The sequence below is a fragment of the Aquila chrysaetos genome, chromosome 1 (assembly GCF_900496995.4).
Source record: "Aquila chrysaetos chrysaetos chromosome 1, bAquChr1.4, whole genome shotgun sequence".
NCBI classification, from domain to species: Eukaryota; Metazoa; Chordata; class Aves; order Accipitriformes; family Accipitridae; genus Aquila; species Aquila chrysaetos.
The window spans coordinates 49,333,233-49,350,862 of NC_044004.1; the positions used below are offsets into that span (position 1 = coordinate 49,333,233).

Genomic DNA, 17,630 nt, shown 5'->3' on the forward strand with positions numbered 1-17,630 from the left:
AGATACCTAATCGCTATCTCAGCAAAGCCTTGTGTAAATTTACAGTGCCACAAACCCCCAAACTAATAATCATAGCTCCATGAGCAGCAGGAGTAACAAAGTCTGGCCGCCAAGAGACCAGTTTCCAGATCCCTGTTCCTTCCCACTGAAATGATGCACACGCTGTCCCATCTCCGTCTCAGCAATGCCTGCTGGTGGTGGAGTTGATGTGAGAGTCTGGCGGCACCAAATGCTTCCAGGTCTTTTGCAGGCATCTTTGACATTTGTCCTTCCTCCTCCCACCCCCAGCAGGCTCTACCCTTTCTCAGGTCCCTACACTGGCAGGTGGGAAAGGAAAAGCTTGTATTTATCAGGCAGCCAGCCAAGCAGAACAGATAAATCGCGAGCTCACACCACAGCCCCTCAGACTAAATTTGGCTGAAATCCACGGCAAAATTTAAGAACACTGGGAGGGAAAAGGAGGACAGAAATGACAGGAAACATAATCATAACAAACCTCACCTCTACAAGAAACAAGGTGAAGACAAGCACCAGCCAGATCATCTGACTAGTGGAAATATGCCTGGGTGACAGGAGGACTCTGTAAGGAGCTCCTGCATCAAACTTCTTAGTCACCATCACAGGCTGGGTTTCTTTTCCCATCGTTCTCCCAGTAAGTTTCGGTTCCAGCTTTGCCAGTCAGTCACAGCATCACTGTGCCATTTGCTTCAGAGCCTGGATTTTCCCTTTTAAAACACGTAGGTTACTACACCCCCAGAAAGTAATGGCATTTCAGAGGATGCCTTAATGAAAGGATTAGCAGCTGAATTACATCAAAACCTAAACCTTTGTGACTGTTAACATTTCAATGCTCTGCAAGTACCGCAAAAGGAGCCCTAGAGCCCATGTGTGGCTAGTTAAAAGAAAAGCTGAGAAAGAATAGGTTGTTTCAGGGCAGATACAGTCAGCAAACTTTCTTTAAACTGGTAAGTTTTCTAAGCAGGTCAGGTACAAACAAATATTTTCTTCTGTGTCTAGGTTTGATTCACAGTGGCTAATCAACATCAGTCCCAAAGAGTAAGGTTTACCTGACACCTCAACCAGGTACTGTAGTGATAAACTCCTCATGAGATTATTTTGAAAAGCTGGACCTGATAGTGCTCCTGTAAGAGCTGCAGACTGCTAAAAACAACTGCCTTTGATATTCACACTTTGCACTAGTAGCTGCTTTAATTATAAACCTGAATTGTAATAAGGGCCTGACCTCCTGACTTAGCTATAAGAGTTGAAAACATTTACCTTACATGGGCAAAAAACCTACAGGGCAGAAGGAAAAAAAAAAAAAAAAAAAAAAGAGGAAGACATGAAGACATATACATAATATAGCTGTGACATAACCACAAGAGTGACAGCAGAAGTGAGCATTTAAACCCCAAAGTTTTTGTGCTAGATTCTTTAGAAATATACCAGATTCTATCTCAGGACAACTCTGAAGAAACAAACCGGGACACAAGATCAGATTGATTGTTTTCTCTCTTTTTTTTTTTTTAGGCTAATAGCCAAAAACATCTCAGGGGAAGGAAAATCATTTTAACTGTTAGTGACTTTTAACTCAGCAGAAAACAAAAGTCAGCTTCTCTTAAAAATTAAAGTGAACACACATCTCAAACCACATAATTATACATGGTTTCATACTGTGGGATTTAGCAGTCTGCTGCATATCTTTTTAAGAAAAAAATCTTCTAAAAGTGAGCAGATGCAGCAGTCTGAAAGTATCTTAGAATATTCAAGACATACAAATTATCTCTTTTTGTCTCAGAAAGGATCTGGATTTGCTTTTCCTGTTGAAATTCACCTACACTAAAAGAATGCAGAATCACAAGAAAGTTAGCGTAAAATACATCAACTCCACTAGAGGAATAAGCATCAGTTTCTGATAATAACACGCCTCTTCTTCCCTGCCTCTCTTTAGCAGAGAAATTTCTGTTCTGGCTGTTCCAAAATTGTGTCCTTACAGGAGACGCATTCTTCCGCCAGGCTTGCTAACCAACACCAGAAGTAGAAGACAGGAGTAGAAAATAGAGTATGATCATATATCTGTGATCTATTCTGTACCTGTATAACAAAACCAAAACTTGACAGAAAATTATATTGCTGGAAATTTCTTGGACATGAACTAAAGTTTTGTGTCCAAAGTATAAGGGCTGTGTTTGACATTTTAAAGGTACTGCTCATGTTGGCTGACTGTAGCATTGCTAAGCAAGTCTACTTCAAGTACAGTTATTTAGTTGCTATTTATTATATTTAATGGTTTTGCTCCAGTCCACAGTGCTTTCACCCTACAGACAGGAAGCCACAGTATTGCAGCTAAACTTACATAGCTGGTCATCTTCATTTCCTTCTTGAATTTGGAAAGTAACCAAAGCAGTAGAAATCAGTAAGAAACCCTCATCCCCACAGGTACCAGAGAAAGGAAGTCTTGGTGCGCTAACTGCCAGAGGCCATAAATCACCTGAGACTCCTTGACGAGTAGAAGCTCAGCCATGTGAAAGCGATTCTAAGACGTAAGAACTATCAGTAAGTTCACGTGCTCAACGCTCCTTCATACGAACAAGCCTTTTGAGTCATCGTCATCTCTTGTGTGTGGCAGATACGTGCTCTCAAATGCAGATGTGCCAAGTAGCTTCTGACACCTGTCAGATGGTACAGAAGGTATTCACAGAAAAAAACAGACATTTAGCCAAAAAAAAAAAAAAAATCACTTAAGAGAGATATTCTACAAAGAACAGAAAAAGCTCACTCTTTAGTGTTTCACAGCACAAAATCCAAGAGTAAGAACAACCACCCAAGCTACACATGCATCAATACATTGGTTTGGCACCATCACTTAGCTTTGGTGCATAGCACTCCATTCATGGGGCAAACACCAGGCCTGGCCTGGTGAGAAACACTCCATTCAGCACAATACTACCTACCTGCATTAAGCTTTTGCCAGTTAGCAGCTGGTAAGCTGTTACTCAGTTCGTAACACATTATATGTTAAATATTGGATATAGTAGGAATAAAATCTTTCCAAACACATAAAAGGAGATGTCTCCATTGCAACCATAAGCACAGTGACATTTTGCTGTGTGCCAGGCAACGCTTATATTTTCCTTAGGCAGCAGATAGCTTGCTACGCTACCTCTGAGAGGAAAATCTTCCACTTGGTATCCTCCCAAGAACTTTGCTGTCTTCATAGACGCGAGATGACAATAGCCAGGGGCACACCTGAAATCCTTGGATTTTAACACGCACTGAACTGGTAGGAAACTTTTTAGTTGGAAAGGTCACAGGAGGCAGACTTCTGAGCATATCTCCAGCTAAATGTCACCTTTTCAGCGATGCTCTCATCAGAGGTTACATAAAAGGCAGACAGACACTTTCTGGTGCCACACGCATCTACCTTGCAGCAGGCCTGCCCGCCTCCTAAAGGTAAAGATTACATCCTCCAGAGCTGTACAGCAGAAATGCCGTCTTGCAATCCATAGCTATGGGAGGTACAATACCACTCTGTACTCTCCACCTCTCTTTCTGTAGCCACGCACTGATCAGAGCTAGAAAGTAGAAGCTGATACAAAGTGAGGTGCTTGTGAAATGTCACCAAATAAAAATGAGACATTCTGAAATTTGTTCTTATTTTGGTTGGCTACTCTTTTAGCCTAAAAATTAAAAAGCGTGCATAAACCCAAAGATGCTCGATTTTGAACAGCAAATTGAATGCTGTCTGTCACATCCCAGATTAGCATCCTAAATCTTGGTGCACTGTGGTGTGAATGGATAGATGGGTACTCTTTGCTTCCTCTCCTATGCAGTAACAATCTTAACCAGAGAAGCTTTCTCAGTGTCAAATCCAGTACATTTGCTGGAACAGATTTAGCTCTGAAGAACTAGTATTTTCCAACAACAAAATTTTGTCACTAAACTTACAAGCAGTTCTAGCAACACAATAAAGAACAACTTGAAATCAGACCTCACCCTTTCTACTCACATCCTTACTGTCTCACTGTTTTCCATTAATGCATTATGCCTCTTTTCTATTTCAGTGGTGAGATGAGGGAAGAATTCATTCTATTCCATATTGTCCCCTGCTATTTCCACTCCAAAGTCTTTAACATGTTTAAACATAAATCCCTGGAGCTTCTAGCTCTTACTACTACTCCCAGTTAAGCAAAAGAAGAGTAAAAACCAGTCTCAGGACTTTGTGATAGTTATTCCCTATAACCCCTGTCCATTCTTAGTCTGTCTTACAGAAGTAACCGAGAGATTTACTGTCCAGAGAGTACAAGGCAAAAAAGGAAACACAAAAAATATTTTTAGAATTTTATTAACTTTAACAAAACCTGCGAATTAAAGGGTGGTCAGTTGTTTGGAGAGGATTCAGATACACACTTAAATGCCAACTGAGAATATTTAACAAACTATGTACAACTGTGTCATCCATCAACTGCTGAATGCTAATCAATGTAATCCAAATCTTCTGGGATTCCAAAACTTTTGTCAATTCTGCTCTCTTCAAATCCAAATTTACGTTTGGCCCAGGACTTTATTGAAAAGATGTTATCTGTAAACAGAATGAAAAACATTCAGTTTTGAATATTTAGGAAAATATGAATTATAGCCTTGGCTACAACAAAATACTTCCATTTACTTCCCTACCTAGTGGGGAACATCATTATTAAATAGATTTAGAACAGAAACGGGAGGCTTTTGTTAATGACATACTTTTACCCAGTACTAAGTAAAATATGTCTTCTTTTTTGGAGGTTACCTTTATCTTTTCTTGTTCCTCTTCTATGAGAAGACTGAAAGCTACAATTACAGTGTAAGCCTGCTATAGAGTGATGAGGTAAGTGTGAATATGCATAAGTATTTTATAGGTCCTTTTTGAGCTAGACACCTGCTGTGTGACTGTATACAGCTGTGAAAATCAGTTACCTACAAGGTCCTTTCTAGTCCTGAATATATTTGTTAAGATAATGTACATTCTGTTTGAAAATTAAAAAAAAAAGAAGACATTCAAGTAGCTTTATTTTAGTCAGCACTTCTCTTTTAGCAACACATTACTATTATTTTAGCATATACATTCTCTTCAATTTAACATAATTTTTACTGCAGTATTGTTCAAAACTCACTATGTCATTCCTAAGACCCATAAATTGCAGCATTCCTTAAGACAGGAAGTGTTGTCTGTGTCTGCACACCTTAGAAATATTTTCTTTTCTTTAACCATCAGACATTTGGTTTTAAAACTGTTTCTTCAAAAGAAAAATATGCTACAGCATATAACCTAATTGTCTAATTAAATAGCAAAGTACTTTCTACAGGCTGAGGCATAGTTCCTTTACACCTCTCAAGACCTTGAGAACAGCCTGTCATCAACAGTAGAAACCCCTGACAGCAGTACTCCCAGAAGTTATTTTCGAATACATAACTTTATTTCTCCATATGCGGTAAACAACCCAGTGCAAATGAAGATTAATAATAATAGTCAAAAGACTATGACAATGATATCCTGCTGCACTTGGCAGAACCAATGATAGTGAGCACTCCATCAGTAGTAGATTAATTCTAAACAAAAAATTACAAATTATATTCTAAATTTTAAAAAGGACATATATATTGCTTGCTCTGCAAAATGGAAATATGTAGCAATATAGCAAAGCTAAGCAATAACAGAAAATTGAGTTAAACTGCCATACAAATGTTATCACAGTAACCTTCCTCAAAAATGTGCAGCATTTTTCCTGCATGTCAAAGCTGATGAATTACTTTGAGAAATACCTACTTTATATTAGCATCCATCATATGGTAGCAGCAATAAGGTTCCACAAAGCATTCTACTCTTTAGAAACAGACAAAAATTCAGAAAAGAAGAATTAAATTTTCTGAATACCTGGACACCACCATTTCCAGTCTCTTTCTATTAAAGTTTTCCTGATCTTAAGAGATTTTAACTCAACCAAGAAAATGAGTTGCAGGTTTTAACACAGTGTGCAAGATAGCACCAGAAGAAAAATCTGTTATGTGATGTGAAGTACGTTCAGTAACTAAACTGAGAAAATGTATTCTTTTTTGATTCATGATAATTTATAAGTAAAATGTATTTCTGCGTGCTTTAAGTGAGGGCTATCCTACATCAAGTCCTAATCAAATTTAAAATTCTTAACAATGAGTAGGTCTTTTACTGAAATTGGTGTAGTCTGAAGCTGTGTTAAGCAATACAAATGCGTACACACCAGTCCATCTATTGGCTGCCTCCTTGGCTACTTTGTTTGTTTGGCCTGAAATAGAGAAGAAAACAACAACAAAGCATACATCACAGTAAAATCATACCATAGTTTCAAGGCACAGAGATTAAATTTTTATTGATGTCATTTTTAGGGAACCACACAATATAAACAAGTTATTCTACTGCTTCCAAACCCTTCTTCTGTTTTATGCTTTTAAAGGTTCCAACAAGCACAAAGCTAAGTTAAGGAAAAACAGGAGCAAAGGAACATGAAAAATAACATATGAACAACTGTGAGTTTCTGAAGAGCATTTTAAAATAAAATAATCCTAGTTTGGTTTGCCTGGGGCCTTAATTGTCTGCACCAAGACTGGAACTAGATACATGGCCTGAAGATACTAGAGGCAATGGAGATGGAAAATAAATTATAATCCTCTCTGTATAAGTCATCCATCACATAGGTATGCATGACTCTATATAGATAAGGAAAATGACAAGGGTAGCAGTCTATCATATTAATCCAAAAGTTTAGCATATAGCTCTGGAAGGTCTCCTGAGGTTTGAGAACCCCCTCAATGAAATGAAGACAAAATAATGTTCCTGGTTATTAAACTTGGCTTCCCTCCCTTACCACTGCTCCATATCTAAATACATAATAGTAAATTACCATACTACAAATAGCTTTTATATCGTTTCCATGAGGCAAAACAGTATCAAGAAAAGTTCCTCTTAAATCACCTTGCTTCCATTAAAATAAGTACTGAATCAAATCAAGCAGGTTGGTTTGTAATGTGGGAATTTATCAGAATCATTATGGTTCTCACACCTACACATAACTTAGTTATTCCCAGTTAGTCTTGTTAGTACTTGCATGATAATACTCATTTGAATGGTCATCATGAAATTTGTCTCCAGATACGATCAGGTATCCATTGTTATAAAGATTATACTTCAGGCAAAATTAAATTACATTGAAAAATCATCTGCTAGCACACAGGAAGGAAAGCACTCGTTATTCTACCCTTAATATTTCAGTAAGTGATGTGAAAAATATTTAAATCAGAGTAAAATACCATTTCAAAACCAGTGTAGTTTCTAAAAACGGCCTACAATTAGAAAGTTTGGGCACAGCATGAAGAAAAGCAAAAGAGAAAGATGGGCAAAAAAGGGAGTGGGTGAGAAGATGGCATTTTTACTTGCTTGCATGCATCAGAAATTCAAGTTATTCCTAGCCTGAGAGAGATACTCCTTATTTCCTTTGCTGACTGCTTGTTGCCACCCCCCACTTGTTCCGTTCCATGACTGGCAGCACTGACAACATACTGGCAGCCAATGGCATTTTGAACAGTACTTTACCCAATGCTAATTAAAGCGAGTCTGCAGTGTAAGGGCTTTCACAGGTCAAGATTTTAAATGTGTTAGCTATGATACTTCCCTCAGCATTTTTCTGAAACTCTGGAGTAAAACTGGAAAGCTTTGTTTGACTCCAAGTAATGAAGTTTGAAATGAAGTGGGGGGAAAGTAGGGTAGTATTAAACTCCATGGATCCAGAGCTGCAAGGTGACAGCATCCTGATGGCAGGTGAGCCAACACAGTCCACAGCACCTGCTAGGTGTCCACAGAAAGCTCTGCTTTGCTGGGAGCAGCTAACCAGCTGAGCCCTGAGCTTCTGCATCGCACAGCAGCTCTAAGTTCCTGCAGCTTTCAGCACGCAGCCCTGTGCTTAAAGCCCAGTGACCACATGGTACAGTGCATTAAAAAAAACCCAACAGTGGCGGCATGGTGCATTGTCACCCTTCAAATATTGCTTATGCATGTTTAAATATATATATGTGATCATGTGTTTTTAAAATGTGACTTTTTACCTCTGCCAAAGAAAAGGCTGAGGTGACCAACAGATACAGGCTGGGCAACAGGGTGGTTAGAATGGCAGTGGCTGCCTACAACCAAGTTGTGGCTAGAAGTGAAATCATGGGACCAAGAGCAGGAAGCTGTAATGGGGAAATCCCACAGTGGGCAGCACCTTCAATGACTTAAATAGCAGAGAAATAACAAAAACAAACAAACAAACAAAAGAAACTCCTGAGAGTAGAAGTCAGAAATATTTTAACCATGTCATTCTTTCCATGCACCACCTGGGACTTATCACAGACTGGCAGCAAAGTGTCATGGTAGAAATGCGGAAGGATCACAAGTGGAGGCAGAACTTAAGGATGGGGAAGGTGACATTCAAACCATCTGGCTAAATATCAAAGAAGAGGCTGCCTCAGTCCTTCAGAGACTGGGAACACACATCCCCCACATCACTCTGCTGCCAGGGGGCTTAGAGCTGGGGAAACAGGAGCCACTTGTAAAGTCTCAGGCACAAGGCATCTCCAGGAAATGCATTCACAAGAGGCTGGGGCAAGTGTTTGCTGCTTGAGATTACCCATTTACACTAGCTGGCCCACATGCCCATGTACATGATAGCACCGTAGGGATGCAGGTATGGATTTATTCTGCAGTGCTGAAAGTTGCTTAGACCATCAGGCATACTGTATCAACAGCAATGCCAGCTAGCTTGGCAAGTTGCAAGACACCCGCGTGTTCCTCATGTCCAGCCTGAGCAAGCTCATGCAAACAAGACAGCTTGCACTGTCTCTTGTCATCACGTGAGATTGTCACTGCCACTGCTGCAGGATGGCACTGCAGTCTGCTTAACCCTAAATTCCTTCAGTTAGGTTTTCCCCTCACGTTTCTTTTTCAATTTTGGGGTGGGGGAAACACACCTCATCCATCTCCAGAAACTACTATGTCATCGCCTCAGCTGTTGCCTCATGGCTATGGGCTGAGCACTTAGCTATCCGAAGGCAAGACTTAAGTCCCTTGAGACCAGGCTCAACTCTTGCCTATGATTCCACTGCAGGATCTTGTCTGCCTGCTCTATCCAACACCATGCCTGAAAGAGGAAGGAGACACAGGTATTGGTAGTTACGGACCTGCATCACCTGAAGACACCAGCTACATCTGCATCATCGCCATCATCTTCCAGAGGCCCCTGACTCCAACACAAGAACTGACAGAAATGAAGGAATCTGCACCTTGACTACTTTCTAGAAACCTTTTATAATTGCTTGTTGGGACTTCCATGGGTTGCATTATCTGTATGTGTACGTGCATGGAGGATGAGGGAAAGGAGGAATAGTAAAACAGACATCCCCCAGACTCACCTACTTTACGTACTGATGTAGCTCAAAGTCATGCTACTTCTGATTGCCTATTCTCTAACTCCACAGGCTATTGGCCTCCTGGGTTTTAGACTGCACTGAAAGTTTAAGATCTGAAGAAGACAATAGCATGGGAACTTAATAATATATACACCTGTGATGGGTTGACCCTGGCTGATTGCCAGGTGCCCACCAAAGCCGTTCTATCACTCCCCCTCCTCAGCTGGACAGGGGAGAGAAAATATAACAAAGAGCTTGTGGGTCGAGATAAGGACAGGAGAGATATCACTCATCACTTACCGTCACGGGCAAAACAGACTCAACTTAGGGAAATTAACTCACTTTATTACAAATCAACCAGAGTAGGGTAATGAGAAATAAAACCGAATCTCAGAACACCTTCCCCTCCACCCCTCCCTTCTTCCCGGGCACAACTTCACTCCCGGCTTCTCTACCAACCCCCCCAGCGGCACAGGGGGATGGGGAATGGGGTTTACGGTCAGTTCATCACACGTTGTTTTCTGCCGCTTCATCCTCCTCAGGGGGAGGACTCATCACACTCTTCCCTGCTCCAACGTGGGGTCCCACCCACGGGAGACAGTCCTCCACGAACTTCTCCAACGTGGGCCCTTCCCACGGGCTGCAGTTCTTCACGAACTGCTCCAGCATGGGTCCTTTCCACGGTGTGCAGTCCTTCAGGCACAGACTGCTCCAGCGTGGGTCCCCCACAGGGTCACAAGTCCTGCCAGAAAACCTGCTCCGTGGGCTCCTCTCTCCACAGATCCGCAGGTCCTGCCAGGAACCTGCTCCAGCGTAGGGTTCCCACGGTGTCACAGCCTCCTTCGGGAAACCCACCTGCTCCGGCGTGGGGTCCTCCACGGGCTACAGGTGGAGATCTGCTCCACCGTGGACCTCCATGGACTGCAGGGGGACAGCCTGCCTCACCATGGTCTTCACCACGGGCCGCAGGGGAATCTCTGCTCCGGCGCCTGGAGCATCTCCTCCCCCTCCTTCTTCACTGACCTTGGTGTCCGCAGAGTTGTTTCTCTTACATGTTCTCACTCCTCTCTCCGGCTGCCGAATCTGCCTGTCCCAACTTTTTTCCTTCTTAAAAATGTTATCACAGAGGCGTTACCGCTATCGCTGATTGGCTCGGCCTTGGCCGGCGGCAGGTCCATCTTAGAGCCGGCTGGTATTGGCTCTCTCTCGAACACAGGGGAAACTTCCAGCAACTTCTTACAGAAGCCACCCCTGTAACCCCCCCCGCTACCAAAACCTTGCCAGCAAAACCAATACAACACCCAAAAAGAATCAGGACACAAACTGCATGAACTATAAAAAAAAGAGAAACTCAGAGACAGCGCTGAGGGCAACTGGCTAATTGCCAAAACCACTACAACGATGGGGTCCCAAGCTCAGCTGGAGTCCTGCTGATCCTCCTGCTGACCAGAGCTGCTCTATCAGAACTTGATTTTTGGCAGCTACTAAATAGTGCTCCAGTACAGAAGCTGTGCAAGACAATGAAAGGGCCAAACGTGCAGAAGAGGTGAGTAATACAGGAGGCCACATATGTTCCAGATGCTTCCAGATGTTCTAATTACCACTATTAGGCCCTAGTTACACTCTACTTGACATCTATACATCTGCACATAGGCTGACAATACATACAATTGCTGTCTGGAAGCAACAGAATAATCCATTTGTTCTGGACATCACATTTATTTCACCAATTTGTGTGACAGTGCATCAGTAGACCTTCCTGCTCCCATGACTGCAGGATACAAGTCATTCACTTGGCTGAGGCACATCCGCTGACCAATTTCAGGCACACTTGGCATTTTCTACACAGGAAAATGGAAGTTCGCATTTTCTCTCCTGAACTGAACAAAAGCAACCACTGTGTGTACAGCAATGCAAGGCCCAGGAGCAGCATGGCTTGCAACACCAGTCTGTTACGTTAGCAAAACACACCTGGAAATATGCCCTAAACGTGAAAGGCTAATAGTCAAAGAGTTAGTTTTGACTAGTCTTCATGGAAGTCTCTTCTTCCCTCAACTCCAGGTACCTCTGGAGAACTGCAGGGAACTAAAAAAGCCCAGATTCTGGCAATTGAACCATGGTGCTATGCATCTGTGATTGTCCTTATCACTGGGACAATCCCCTGTATCCCCTTAGAGGAAAGCAAAAGTAGGGAAAGGAAGGTCCAGCAGCAGTGAATGTCTAAAAAGAATGTGAGGGAGGGTTGAAAACATGCTTTTTAATGCAGGCAAGTGACATTCTACAGTAATCCGCAGGGATTCAGGAGCAGACCAGGAGACAGAGCTGACAAAAGGGCATGTGGACAGCTGTAGGACATGCAGCAAGAAGCCTTCTAAAGCAAATGGACAGCACCTGGTCAGGAGTGAAGGCCAGCAGCACAAAACATTAGCACAGCAATATTTCTGAACAAATCTGAATTGGCAATATATATTGGCTCAAATCTTGGCACGGTAAGGCCACATTGTTTCTGATGTGACTCAGGAAGCCCTGCAGTCATTCTCAGCAGACTGCAGAACTACAGCCTCCTCTTTTCTCTCTTCTTTCCTCCTTCCCCCAGATTCGCTCACTTTTGTCCTGGAAGGGGAGGTGGTAGGAATTAAAGGTCTTATTTGCATTCCAAACTGGAATAGCTAAAAAACTGTGGAAGCCTCAAATATTTCCACAGGAGGGGAAGATGACTACATGCCTCAACAACACAATATACATACTCCAGGAGACTAAGTTAGTCTTTCTATCAGACTTCGGACACTTCCACAGGTGAAAAACAATTGCAATAGCAACAGCCATCACCATCTCCTCACAAACATTTTCCAAACCTACTTTCAGGTTCTTTCTAAAAGCACGTCCTGCACGTATCATCAAAGGAGTACTAAGGAAGCAGTCACTGAATAGTATTCAAAATCAGACTGTAAAGGTAACATACTCCAGCTCCAATAGCTATACTAAAAAAATCTCAACAGCCAGAACCAGCTCACAAACCACCTATAGACTTGGAAACAAAGAAAGAGCTGTAGCTTTCTTTCCTCTCCTAGCTTCTACTCTGGCATTTTCAGGATAACTTTAAGCATACAGTCACACATCAACCTGTGGGATTGTTAGCAGATACCTGCAAAATACAACTGCAGTCTTCAGCATGGGGGCGAGGGAGTAATTTTAGTGTGAATTGCAATTCTTCTGCATGAAATGCAGCGAATGGCTGCAACTGTTCTCAGAGGCCAGTGAGGATTATTAGCCCAAAGATTCTCAGTCTCTCTCATTAAACTGGTCAGGGTAAATTAATTGCATTTGAATTCCAGTAGTGATTCTGCATCCACTTAGACTGAATTTAAATATGAAAAATGGCAACTACCTAAGAACAGTATGTGAACTTGAATCTGCAATGACTCTGATTATCCATTGCTTTCCGCAGAGTTATCCGTTCTCCTGCTCGCAGGCTGCCCTCAATTTCCAGAAACATTGTTTACCTTGCTATCATCACACTGTGACAGATTTGTGTTTCTCTTGGAGAAGCATCATTATAATATCCTGTGATGCAGTTTCCAAAATCTTTCCCATTAATGAAAACATCTCATGCAAATAAAGGGCCTGCCTCTAAAGGCCAGGGTAGAAGGTGAACATAGAAATTACACACCTATCATCCACAGGGAGTACAAAATGTAATTGCCTAGTAACTCCTACTGGCATGTCCATCCACAAACTGACACCAGAGACTCTGATCAAGAGACTGTAGCTTGCCATTGGAGACTATTCATGGCAATGATGTGATCAAGTGGCTTCTTTAAAGTCCGTGTTTGAGTATCCTTGAGACTAAGTAGTCTACAACACTGTCAACAGCCTAACCCACAACATAGCAAGAACAGCTTTAGAAGAATGTTTTGTAACCAAGTATTAGGCAGATACCTCCACACTACATGCAATCTTTACCTTCCCCCATGCTTCCCAAAGAGGTGTTTCCTCTTACAAACAGAATAAAGAGCTCTTGTGTAGAAGAGTGATAGTACACCAGAATTCTGTCAACTCCTTTGAATACAAAATAACACATCATTCTTCCCCCATACTCCAGTATCCCACATAACACTTATCCCCATGATATTAATCAACAGGTGACAATGCTTCAGAATTCATGACTAAATTCAAGTCAATGCATAAATATGATTTCTCATCTAAATGAGATTAAAAATGAGATAAAATTCAAAAGAACTATTTATACTGACATATTACTAAATAATAAAAAGGAGTATCTTTTTTTTACATTTAGACTCTGGATAAAGTTTCAGAACTACAAGAAAAAGTGTTGACAATTATGAACCCTACCTACTGATCTACAACTATTTTGAAAAGCATAGAACATAAGCCATTTGTGATAGAAAAAATAAAAAATTTTGATATATGAATTAGCATTTCTGCTGCAATAGCTCTGTGTGCGTGTGTGTATGCTTGAAAATAAACCTGAGCAAATACATAACATGGTGCCAGTCTTATCTATATGGTAAAACACGGCAGTGCATAGTAAAGCTACCAATAAGCTGATCCGCATCTCTGGGAATATGCTTTTAAAGGGTCTGCAATCTTTGTTAGTGTGTTTGAAAAAAAGTGTCAAGTCTCATCAGCAAAAGCTCCCTCTGTCCCATATGAAAAGGTCATACTGTCAAATTTCATCAGGATATACACAGTGTCCCTTTGAAAAATGTCCAACAGAATTTGTCAGAATTGCTACCAAAAGATTCCTCTATGCAAAATACATGCTCTTGCACTTAAGTTTACTATATTCATGTACCCACAGAAAAAGACCACTTACCTTTCAAGTATTCTACCTGAAAGCCCATGCTGAAATCTTAGTTGCATAACTAAAATACATCTATCCTTATCCAAAGAACAGAGGGAAGCAATGTGCTTACAAAGGGGAAACAAGCACACCAACTTTCTGATTCAGGGCTCCCTAACAACACTTCGTTTTTCTTTCAGTGGACAACTCCTCCCTCCCCACTTCGCTTACTAATAAACTCCATATCCACAGCACAGCTAAAGGAACTTGCAAACATCTGTGCTGCTGAACTGCATTTTGCAAGGAGGTCCATCCCAGAGCACTATGGTTTTTGTCTAGTTCAGGATGTCACTCTGCTGCATGCCTCACATGTCACAGAAGTTGCAGAGAAGAGCCTGGAAGGCATCGGAATAGGTCCTCCGCTCTCTGTACCCATGACTCAATGCATGTCCAACCTTACCTATGCCATTTCTGAGGTATTTGTAGCCTGTTTTTAAGGTTTCCAGTGTTAGAGCTTTTACAACCTTCCCAGGCAACCTAGCTCTGTGTTTGATTATTGCTACCATTAGAATAGATTTTCATCTAACTTTTTTTTCCCCTGCAATTCAAGGCTATTACTTACTGCCGAGTTCTCCATGAACCTAAGCAACAAGCTATTCCTTTCCTTTTTTAAAGGAGATACAGATATGTGAAACCCAGAAGCAACCTTCTTTCAAGCCCTATTTTTGTAAAATTTTTACTCCTAGAATGTGGTTGCTCAATGTCTGGTCTTTTTGCTCTGCTCTGAATTCTCCCTAGTTAGCTATATACCTCTCGAGTAGGAAATCCAACACTGACACAGTGTTACAGCTGAAGCCTCACTAATGCCAACTTGAGTAGAAAGATTATTTCCAACATCTCATTGCTGGTTATACTTCTGTTTCTGTATCCTAGTATGACGATTTTGCTTTTCACAACAAGAATGTCTCATATTCAACCTGTAAACTACTATAACCTCGACATCTTTTTCAAACCCTCCTCCCTTAACCAACTGCTCCAGATCATTTGCGTAGCACAATATCCTTGAATGCATATACAACCTTGCACTTGCCACTACTGAATTTTGTTTGGTGTTTTTGACTATCTTTGCAATTGTCGTGTTCATTTTGAAATCTCACCTTGTCCTTTGTCCATGCATTCTCTCCTAGCTTCATCATCTGCAAATGTAACAAAAGTGTATCTTCTGTTCTATTATCCAGCTCATTAATATACTGAGCAGATGCACAGACATGACAGACCCTATTGCAGAGCGTCATGGATTCTACCTCCTTTTCTGATACTGAATTACTAATGAATACACCTTGAGTACAACTATAAAGTAGTTTGAGATTCACAATACTGCAGTTTCATCAAGATATTTCCCTACTTTCCTTACCACAGTATCATGCAAAACTGAGTCAAAACACCAAAGACAAACTTCTCCCAATCCACAAAGGTCTCTGTGTCCTTCCAGGTGTTTCCAAATTGGTTCTTTGTTCCAGATTTTTTTCTGATATCCTGCTCTTTTCAGTGAAACTAGCTGATAAGACGTTAAAGTGAAAAGGGGAGAAAAAACATTGGAAATACTCTCAAATACACCACCAGTGCCACGATTAGTCTTGCACTCATACAACCTGCCCTGCAAAATGTCTGCAGTTAAATAGCACAGAACAAGGTATCTATATTAGGAATATACACCAATAATATATGGTTCTAATCTAGATAAATCCATAGTGAAAACATAACTTACCATCCCACAACATATGGGAGATTTCCTAACATATGAGACTGGCAACACGTTTTTATAAACAAGGCCAGGGAAGACTACACTTGACAGTCCTGCAACTTAGCACTGAAGACAACAAATGAAACATCCACAATACCTTTCCTGACCTCGTTTTGCATATGGAAGTTATAAAAAGATACAAACCAGTATTTAAAAAAAAAAAATTCCTTTGAATATCACCATAACTTTATCAAAACTGTCTGAATGAAGGGTACCATACACAACTAACTTAGCAGGTCTAACACTGGGAGAGAGAAGCAAAGTAATCACTCCACAGAAGCCTTTTTGTTTCATATATAAATGATCTATAGACTACTTCCATTTGATGCTCTCTTCAGGGCTTTAAAACATGGCCAAATGGATTGCTACTGATTCATTTCTAAATCAAGGAGTATCATAAATGTAGTCACAAGCAGCCATTTTCCACATCACAAATTTTATCAAGTGTCTACCATTCTTAAGCAGCTCAACAGCTTTTGCCATAAAGATTTACTGGCTCAGAAAATAAAATTATTCCATATATTTCATCCATTTGCCTCTCACCCTACATATTTTTTCTGCCATTCCAATATAAACAAATAAGAAACAAAATAAACAGAAAGAAGAAAAATAAGCCTTGTGAGCGGTCTCATTTAATTGCAAGAAAGTGTAACTTGCCAGAGTAGCCAGTTTATTTAAGGAGGGTGTTAACATGTTAGCTAAAGATTTGATCTTCCAACTGCCTCTTTTCTGAGTGTGCAAGTAAAATCCCACTGACAAAAGACAAGCTATTTTAAAATTTGTTCTTTTTTTTTTTTTTTTGCTTAACGAACTAAAATGCAGCTCCATTTTAAAGCAAGTTGGCCTAAGTTGATGCTCTCCAAGAAGAATAGTCTTGCTAGAATGTGTCTGAGGTATAAAAACACAAGTATGCATATGTCTAAACATTTAGGTTTTCATTGCAGAGTAACCTCTTAGCTGGAGTCCAAACCTTAGGCCAAGCACAAAGACAGAGAAAATCTCTGAAACGCAGAGAATTAGGGCCTTTCGCTGAAAACCAAATGATCCTTCTGAAGTTCAGCTTCCCAGCTTCAGTCAAAAGCCCCACATTTCACTTTAAGATTTGCACCTTAGGAATATATGTGCAGATGCATCTTAAGCTGCACCAGTCCGTCCTGGTGGTCCTTCACTCATCATTCTTCGTGGCTGTTATCTTCTCCTTCCTTTCCAAGTGCCAGAAGCTGCTCACCCATTTACCTACCCCTGTTCCTCTCTCATTCAAATCCATTTTCTATACAGTTCAACTCGTTGCAGAGGTCAGGAAGATGCCCTTTGGAAATTTGTCACCTGATGTGCTCCTAGTTGGTCAGAGGATCTTTGCTTGCTCTTCAGGGCAACTACCACAAGACAGACAATTCTGAGAGATGCACGACAAACTACCACATGTATGAAAGCCTTCTGAAGAAGGTGGCGAAAGACTTCATCAGACAGACTGTTTGGTGGAAAGAGAGATTTCAAAGACCTTGCGAGAGTCCACCACAAGACAAGGATATATACACCAGCAGTTCCTAACTAGAGCTGACAACT

The 17,630-nt window shown here is 41.0% G+C and overlaps 1 protein-coding gene across 4 annotated transcripts in view; it reads right to left on the bottom strand.

Moving 5' to 3' along the window:
• Positions 1-4,329: 4,329 nt before the first annotated feature.
• Positions 4,330-17,630, bottom strand: part of MND1 (meiotic nuclear divisions 1) — a 42,613-nt gene continuing 29,312 nt past the window's right edge. For 2 of the 4 annotated variants that reach the window (XM_030010652.2, XM_030010636.2), the window contains exons 7-8: positions 6,258-6,302; positions 4,330-4,582 (exon numbers count right to left, since the gene is read on the bottom strand). In XM_030010652.2, coding sequence (XP_029866512.1) covers positions 4,476-4,582; positions 6,258-6,302 — 152 coding nt within the window. In that variant the 3' untranslated portion in view covers positions 4,330-4,475. Of the gene's footprint in view, positions 4,583-5,806; positions 5,864-6,257; positions 6,303-17,630 lie in introns of all 4 variants that reach the window. The other 2 variants (XR_005933113.1, XR_003922874.2) reach the window with 2 other exon arrangements.